The sequence below is a fragment of the Neodiprion pinetum genome, chromosome 2 (assembly GCF_021155775.2).
Source record: "Neodiprion pinetum isolate iyNeoPine1 chromosome 2, iyNeoPine1.2, whole genome shotgun sequence".
Lineage (NCBI taxonomy): Eukaryota > Metazoa > Arthropoda > Insecta > Hymenoptera > Diprionidae > Neodiprion > Neodiprion pinetum.
The window spans coordinates 3,383,150-3,391,334 of record NC_060233.1 but is presented as its reverse complement, the minus strand read 5'-3'; the positions used below and the strand labels follow the sequence as shown (position 1 = coordinate 3,391,334).

The 8,185-nt window shown below is 35.3% G+C and overlaps 2 protein-coding genes across 5 annotated transcripts in view; one reads left to right on the top strand and one right to left on the bottom strand.

The window, feature by feature from the left end:
• Positions 1-2,044, top strand: hoka. Its single transcript, XM_046610490.2, has 3 exons — positions 1-135; positions 618-701; positions 792-2,044. The coding sequence occupies exons 1-3, from the start codon at positions 93-95 to the stop codon at positions 944-946; spliced, it is 282 nt and encodes a 93-aa protein (XP_046466446.1). The 5' UTR covers positions 1-92; the 3' UTR covers positions 947-2,044.
• U2af50 (U2 small nuclear riboprotein auxiliary factor 50) overlaps positions 1,063-8,185 on the bottom strand; it is a 7,289-nt gene continuing 166 nt past the window's right edge. The window contains exons 1-8 of one of the 4 annotated variants that reach the window (XM_046610477.2): positions 8,064-8,109; positions 7,085-7,320; positions 6,711-6,971; positions 6,481-6,631; positions 6,339-6,394; positions 2,853-3,134; positions 2,588-2,752; positions 1,063-2,463 (exon numbers count right to left, since the gene is read on the bottom strand). In XM_046610477.2, the coding sequence (XP_046466433.1) occupies positions 2,332-2,463; positions 2,588-2,752; positions 2,853-3,134; positions 6,339-6,394; positions 6,481-6,631; positions 6,711-6,971; positions 7,085-7,320; positions 8,064-8,088 (1,308 nt within the window). In that variant the 5' untranslated portion in view covers positions 8,089-8,109 and the 3' untranslated portion in view covers positions 1,063-2,331. Of the gene's footprint in view, positions 2,464-2,587; positions 2,753-2,852; positions 3,135-6,338; positions 6,395-6,480; positions 6,632-6,710; positions 6,972-7,084; positions 7,336-8,063; positions 8,110-8,185 lie in introns of those variants that run through there. The other 3 variants (XM_046610476.2, XM_046610478.2, XM_046610479.2) reach the window with 3 other exon arrangements.

Genomic DNA, 8,185 nt, shown 5'->3' with positions numbered 1-8,185 from the left:
GCTACATTCGGTGAGAAGCAGCCTTCAACGCTGGATTGTGTGCAATTCGTGTAGAGTTTAATAGTGAAAAGTGAAAAGAAAAATCATAAAAAATGCGTGCCAAAAGTATTTTGTACTACTTTGCCATTGGTCTATGTAAGTTTATCACTGCGATAATTTATATAATTTATATATATAAGCAAAATTACTCCATATTACTTAGGATTACTCCTAAGATACTTATACGCTGAACAATTTTGTCCGATCAATGTAACAATTTTTTTAAAATTGTACAAAGTGCTAATTCGCTATTGAATGTAAAGGATAGCAAGGCAATGTATTGCTTCTTCGTCAACCGAAAACTAGCCGTGGGTCAATTCTTCTTCATGTTCTAATGAAACTACCGAATATCTTGCAATGATCCAATGTTGTTTGATATTTTGTTGCAGTTATTCTCATTTTGCGAATTACAGTCACATTAGAATAAAAATTGTACAATTTCACGTCCTCAAACTTCGTCCTAACGAAGTAAAATCAAAAATATACCTCGCAAAAATGCTAACTAAGTATTTCACTCGATATCAATAAATCATTATTCATCCATTAATCTACACGTTTGATCTCCTCATGTAATACAGTGATCATGGGAATGTTCATGGAAGAAGTTGAAGCAAGGCGTAAAATTCTCAGAGGACGTAAAACAATAACCAGACGTTACTACAGTAAGTAAATTAAAATACAAACAATCACGACAAGTTTTACGTTTTTTATAGAAAAATACAATTGAAAACTTAACTCTGATCATATTTCAGGAGGCACCGCAATTCCAGCTTGGTCAATAGTTTTGATGACCGGTATTGGAATGCTGATTATCGGTGCTGGTTTCTACGGCCTGCTAAAAAGGCTGGTAGTGGACAGCGTGGATACAGACAGTTCTTACCAGCCTGCGTTGCAACAAGAAATTTAATTTCTACTAACACACTCAAATAATCACCCATTTATTACATCGTCTTGATACATTTAATTTTACGTCAATATAATGTTATTCTTATAGGCGAAGAAACGAAAATTTTTTTTTTGGAATCCGATCTAAAAAATTCTCTATTACGTCTCTGTGGCGTTCTGATTAAACATCATACAATAAAACAAAAAACTTGTTATTCCCACTCAAGATGATACAAATTTTATTTATACCCTTTCTATATTATATTTATATTTACATGTATGTCTTTGCCAATAAAGAGCGAAAAATTAGGATTCTTTGTTTCAATGTAGTCATTATTTTTTTTCTTTTAATTTTATTTATACTGATTGGACGTTAGCCTATACTTTAGGCAGTAGCGACAAAATCTAGGTAATATATTCTACCAATTGTATTAATTTTCAAATAATAATGCATGGCATATTAATAAAATTCACCATAAATCATGTATATATTAAATAAATAACATATTTTGCGCAAGATTTTTCCCCTACTTTTCGGGGACACATAGGTATTAATTATTCATTATAAATAATGTTCAATCAATCATTATTTGTCGACTTGCTGAAGCAAATATTCAACTCTCAAGAGCATTGGTTCCACTTGAAAGAAATTATTATGAAAAACAAATGACCTTATATTCATACGGAAAGGTAACCGCTGATTTCCGTACAGATCACAAGGAAGCCATAAAAAAGAGACCGTACCTTGTGCCCGTATTAAATTAAAGCACGAAACGACAATTTTGCGACTCACAAAGAAACAATATTATTATAAGAGTTCTGCTCGTATTTGCTTCAATATTAAATGAATTGCTCTCAAAGCTCGTGATAATTAGTAGATAATTGTTACTCCGTTGTGAAGAACGCTGGATACGTCTTGAAAATCGTCAATAGACCATTGTCACGTAAGCACAAACTTTGCCTTTGATATTTATATAAAACTAAGAAGAGGGAAATATCGAAGGCAACGTTTAATCTCATGTTATCGCGCAAGGTACTGATTCTGTTAGCCATAGCCATATTTACCGTAGTAATGTTGCTTTTGTATATGATTCACAAGAAGAGAGAGCAAAAGCAGAGAGATATTTAAAAAAAAGGGAAACGCCCAATGGATGGTCCAGCATAGAAAGAAAAAAAAAAAATGTTAAATTTAAATGAGATACAACTTCTTCTAATCATTTGAAAAGTGGGAAACTAAGAATACTTTAAAAATAATATCAATACACTGATTTAGTAGCACTTGATCATAGTTAAAAGCATATCAATTAACGAATAACATACAAGTAGACAAAATTTTTGCTACAATGACAATTGCGTTCAATTTCTGATTATTTATTGACTGTTACGAGGAATGGAACTCATATATTTTTAAAATTCTCGGCGATGGTACTTGTCAGGGTCAAAATAGGACGTTACAACGACTCTATTGTTGAACTTTCGTCCAGTCAATGTTTGCTGTGCCTTTTGACAGTCTATCACGCTGTTGAACTCAACAAAAACCTAGAACGAAATTAATCATTGATTAGACATAGTTTTACAGACAATATGGCAGTTAATCGATGAAATTCGGAGAACGATTCATCATGCTGTAAATAATTGCATAAATATTGATAAAACGCCGAACCTTTCCACATCCAGGAACATCAACGCCTTCGATGGGCCTAGGAATTTCTACTGACCGAACGACTCCATATTTGTTGCACTCCTCCTTGATGTCTTCAAGAATATCTTCATACTCCTCCTCTTCCATTAATTCCTCAGGTGTTACCATATTGAGTAAGCATAACACCTAGAAAAATTTTATTGAAGTAGTTCAAGTAAAGGTTCAATTTGATCTGACGATCACGACAAAAAGAGAACTTCTTCAAAAAAACAAATATCCCCTGTACCTCGGTAGCTGGACCGCTAGTGCCAACCATCGAGAGACCAGGAACTTGAATTTGAACTGGAGCCTGAGCGCCGATCATTGGATTCTTAGCTCCGACGCTGGCCCGTTGTACAATAAGTTTTTTATCCCCAAGCTGCATCCCATTGAGCCCAGCTATAGCTTGATCGGTCATCGTGACATCAACGTACTCGCAAAATGCGTATCCTTTCGATAATCCTGTAGCTGAATCCTTCACCAAGTTGAATGCCCGGAGTTGTCCAAAGCTCATCAGGAGTTCCTTCACCTGTTATTCCATTATCAATCATTTCAAGTATTAATTCCGAGGTATCCTGATTAAATTTGAAGGTGGAATGTCTATTTTGAAACATAACGATTTTGCTCACTTTTTTTTTGTCAAAGTCTGGCATATTCTCAGCAGATATCAACGAATCGAATTGAACGCAAAAAAAGAAACAAAATTGGCTCTATCATGATTATGAATATTCAAATACTTCGTATATCAATGGCAAGAATCTGGTACAATAGCAATCTACTTTTTTTCGCGTATATTGTTTATTTATAAAAAGAATTGAAGAATTGATCTATAATCTATGTGGTTCACCTGTTTCTTTCTTGTGCAATTTTTTAAGATCATCTACAACCACTAGCCCCAGCAAGTGTTCTGTTTACTTTCATTGCTTTCATAAATGTCACAATATACTTATATTTACTGATGATGTATCATATACTATTAAGATAATTACAAATAAATTGTGATGGAAAAAGTTTATTGTTCAAGTAACAAAAAGGAGGAATTTATTACTGATTGTTAAACCAATTTAAATGGAAATCGCGTATCGTTACAATCTATTAACTACAGGCAAACACTTGTAGAAAATAAATTGAATAGGGATTTTCGTTTCCACTGAGAGAAATAAATCGACTATTTCAATGTTTTGTTTTAACAAAGTTTGCATTTCGAAATAATCATTAAAAAATCGAATGTGTAGAATGTTGAATGTTTAGCACGCCAATGCGCTCGTCTATCTATTTTTAAACGTAATTAAATGATATGGATAAAATTTGTACATGAGAAGATAACGCATTTCGATACATGAAATACAAACTCTTGAATATAAAGTTTGTACCAAATGCAACACGAAGTGCGTTAAGGTGAGGGTTTGTGATAAATGTATTAATATGCATATACACATAAAAATACAGAATCGTGGGTTGTATACTGCACTAATGCGCACTACCATACCTTTTGTCTACTTACAGTGTTGACATTTTGTCAGAGACACTGGAAACGTTGTAGTTTTTTTTTTTGTTGATAACAGCACGTTAAACTTGTATCAGTAAATTATACAATTTCAACCAAGTAAGTCAACTCTTCCCATACAAAAAAAATAACTGACACATCCAAAGATGCGCAAAGTTAAATTCCATACACATTTGTACATAGAGGCCAAAGCCAGGTCTGACAAGTATGGATCACGTGCTGTTCATCGTGAAACTCTTAAAAATCTAAGATACGCACCAAATTCAGAAGCCATTTAACGGTCGCCGTCCAAGTGGCTGCAAAAGTCTCTTTCCAAAATGTGAAAACAAGCAAACTGATATGAATACTTGCCTCAAGAAACCAGACTACCCGCACTCCGGCAAGTGTAGTATTTTGTCATGTTCAGTAGTAGTAGTAGAAGTGGTAGTGGTAGTGGTAGAAGTAGTGGTAGTGGTAAGCGAATGCTTTTGATCGGCACGACCCTAAGCTAAGAAATGGGGAGAAAGAGCACTGGTATCAGTCCACATTTTCTTTATGTTTCCAAACGATTTTCATTTTTGTTGTTGATTTCTTGTACTTTTTCTTTTGTTATGTTACGGTTATAAGATCACTGTTATGCTTTTCATCATAAATTTAACAAGACACTTTTTTTGACTTTTTAAATCCTTACTTTATCATGAAAAGAAACATTAGTTTCGTTTAATATACAATTATTGGCCTGTAAAAGTTGAATGCCTGAAATACGTAGAACGTGCCTGTAAAGAAAACAGCTGCAATAGGAAGGAAAAAAAAGTATTCCTGAAATATATGATACTGGATAAAAATCTGTAGTCATAACCAGATGCACCTAAAAAAATACCTGTAAACCCACCCAAAAAAATACCCAATTCTCTATGGACTGTCCACTCATTTCTCCCGCAGACCTAAAAAAAAAAAAAAATATTCAACAGCCAGACATGAAATTCTAACAAAATACCAGAATTGAATTGCTTCCAACTTTAGCTTATGAGCAAAAAAAAAAAATATACGATTCAGAAAGGAAAGCAAGTTATATGACCAACATTGTACCATTTCTCCCTTCATCTCATTCACCTTGTGAATAAACATTTCGTAGAGTTTCCTTTTTTGCAAATAAGAATTGAAAGCAATTATTCATTTTGTTTTGTTACAATTGAATATCCAGACGTGTTGAGATGGCTGAAATGACCCCCCTGCCCGCCCTGCCAGCTTCAGTTTGACCATTTCCTTTGATACAAAAAAAAAAAAAAATGTCTAAATCCTTAGGATAAAAATTACAATCGGCTGGATCCACCGTACGAACGAATGAATGTACCTAGAAAGGCTGTAAAAGAAAAACGTCACTGCGACAGCGTGCCACCTAAAAGCTGTAACGCCACTAGCCTCTTTGCCCTAACTGTACGACATGCTTAATACTCGATATTTTGAATGAATCAAAAAATCTTTTGCACATCGACAATCTTTGCACACACCTTTCAAGTACAGTCTTATCTGATTTCGAAATTCGCGGAAAATTGATTAAATGCGAAGGTCAATGAGTTTCCTGGATGGACAAAAATACAAAGGCGTAACTTCATTCGAAATCTCGTAGAAGAGGCAAAATGAAAAATGAACCCCTACATTTCTATGCTAGCTAAACGACCCTAAACGACGCTGAAATCGGAACAATACATACCTCTCAGGAATCTCTCACACACGGGTGTTGTACGCAGAGTCTCTGCCAGATCGCTAAATACCTAGTTTACAATTTAATGATTTCTTCTCACTTGTAGCGGTGAGAAACGATATCGTAATATACATTTATTTGTTGAAACGATACCGATCCTCAAACCCCCACCAGTGTTCACTAAAAAATATTTCAAATAATATTACGGGGATGTTTCAAGTCTGGATTTTGCGTTTACCGTCTTATCATGACTCGAGGAATAGCGATTTGAAAATTTCTTTGCATTCGGTATGTTAGTTCATCAGTTTCACATTGAATCTTAAAAGCTGAGAAAGAGCTATGTTTAAAGCGACTAACTTACAACATTAATTTTCCAAAAGCAAACGAGAAAAAAAAATATGTTTGCACAAAGCAATAACCAACGTTCTCAACAAAAATTCATGAATGAATTAGCATCCCACGTAATATGCACAGATAATAAATGATAATGAACCCAAACAAGTAAATATTGAGTTTGTACTTAAAACATCTGGCTGACATACCTGTTCCTCGTTCAAGTAGTTGGGCAAACCGCCAATGAAAATCTTGTGTGGTGAATCTGTAAAAAGAAAGAAGTTCTCCATGTGACCAAAAAAGTTGTGCTCAATTTCTGACGCGCCATTAAATCTGACCAGAAGCACATACCAGGAATCGTACCTGGCACGTTCATGCTAGGGTTATCTGTCATGCCAGGCATCGGCTGGTAATCGTGCGGCCTCCTTATTTTCAAACTTTGTCCTTTGAAATTAATGCCGTCGAAAGCCATTGCTTGTGTCGTTTCATCAATGGACCGGAACTGTAAGAAATATACATCAAATGACATAGTGGTTCAGTAGAATCAATTTAGTCAAAGCCAGTAAATGCGGAGTAAATACCTCAAGGAAAGCAAAATTTTTATCAAGATTGATCTGGCAGGCGAGTACGGGATTTCCAGCAGCCTGTGCAAGGCCGGAAAGGTGCATCTGCTGGTTGAAAAACTCCATCATTTCCTCTTCTGTAACTCCGAATGGAATGTTTCCGACATAAAGTCTCCTAGCCTGACGTGTTATTGTGCTGCCCACAACAGGTACTGCTGCCTGAGGGGTATCAGCTACAATGTTCGCTGGAATTTGTCCTGCAGCTTGCATAGCTTTGTACTATAAAAAACAAAAAGATTGAATAAGATTTGGAATCAATTTAAGCTCTGAAATTGAAACTAATAGCGTTCGAATTTTCAAAAACCACAAACAATTTTATATTACTGTATCACCTGTAATGGTGTGATGTGTTCGAAACCTGGTGGCGGAACATCCCAATAAAGAGAGGGTTTTCTCCTGCGAGAACTGCGGCCCTTTTTAGGTGAGCTGCTCCGTTTTCTGTCACGACGATCTTTTGAACGAGACCGTGACCGCTTCCTACGGTCCCGACTCCTCGATCTGTGCCTCCTATCTCTGTCTCTTTCCCTATCCTTTTCTCTATCTGGTCCTCTTTCCTGACGCTCGCGATCTGCAAATGACTCTTCTGGTGAATAAAATGATATTCATGCTTTATTATTTCTATTCTCAGTACACATGTCATGATAATAGAATTATTGAAAGTTTAATTTTTTTTTTTTTTTGACATGAATCTTGTTGCCCAAGTCATTTCTCAACTAATTTTAGCCTTATCTACTTTTACCATAAATGTTGTTACCTTAATAATTTCTGAACTTAATCTATTCCTGGAATTATTTACTAAAGGAAGCAGACACATTGTTTTCAACTTATTTTAGAAAAAGAAAGGAAACGAATAAATGAAACAATTATCAAGTATCGGATTGTTCCTTGAAATTCAAATTCAAACATCGCTACCCAAGCCATAACATATTTCTCCGAAATGAATACTTCAAATGCAAATTGGCAAAAAAAAAAAAAAAACAATATATAGAGTAATTTTCGTGCAAGGGATCATAACCAAGTTGATTAGTTTACAATAATAGTGTCAAGAAAAAATCACCGCTAGTCGAGGGCTAGTGAACCTTTCTGGCTTGTTAACAACTGAAATAAATGACATTGTGACTGTGACGAGATTTTAGAACCCTGCCCACGATGATTGCCAGTATAATAGGGCCAAACATGGAATTCATCCCGACAGCGAAAGGCGGCTCGAAGGCTTATCAGATTCCATTTAAATTTCGAATTTCGTACGGTGCAAATCGTTGGAAGGTTGGAATGTAAGTATACGTTACGAAATAAAATCCGTGTGTTTACTCGGTGTAATAGACGCTGCCGCCATTACTGAATCTTATTATAAGGTTGCAGAAACCGCCAGGAGACCACCGCCGAGGAGGTTAGTACGGAGTCTGAATATGTATTTGATTTAGGGACGATAT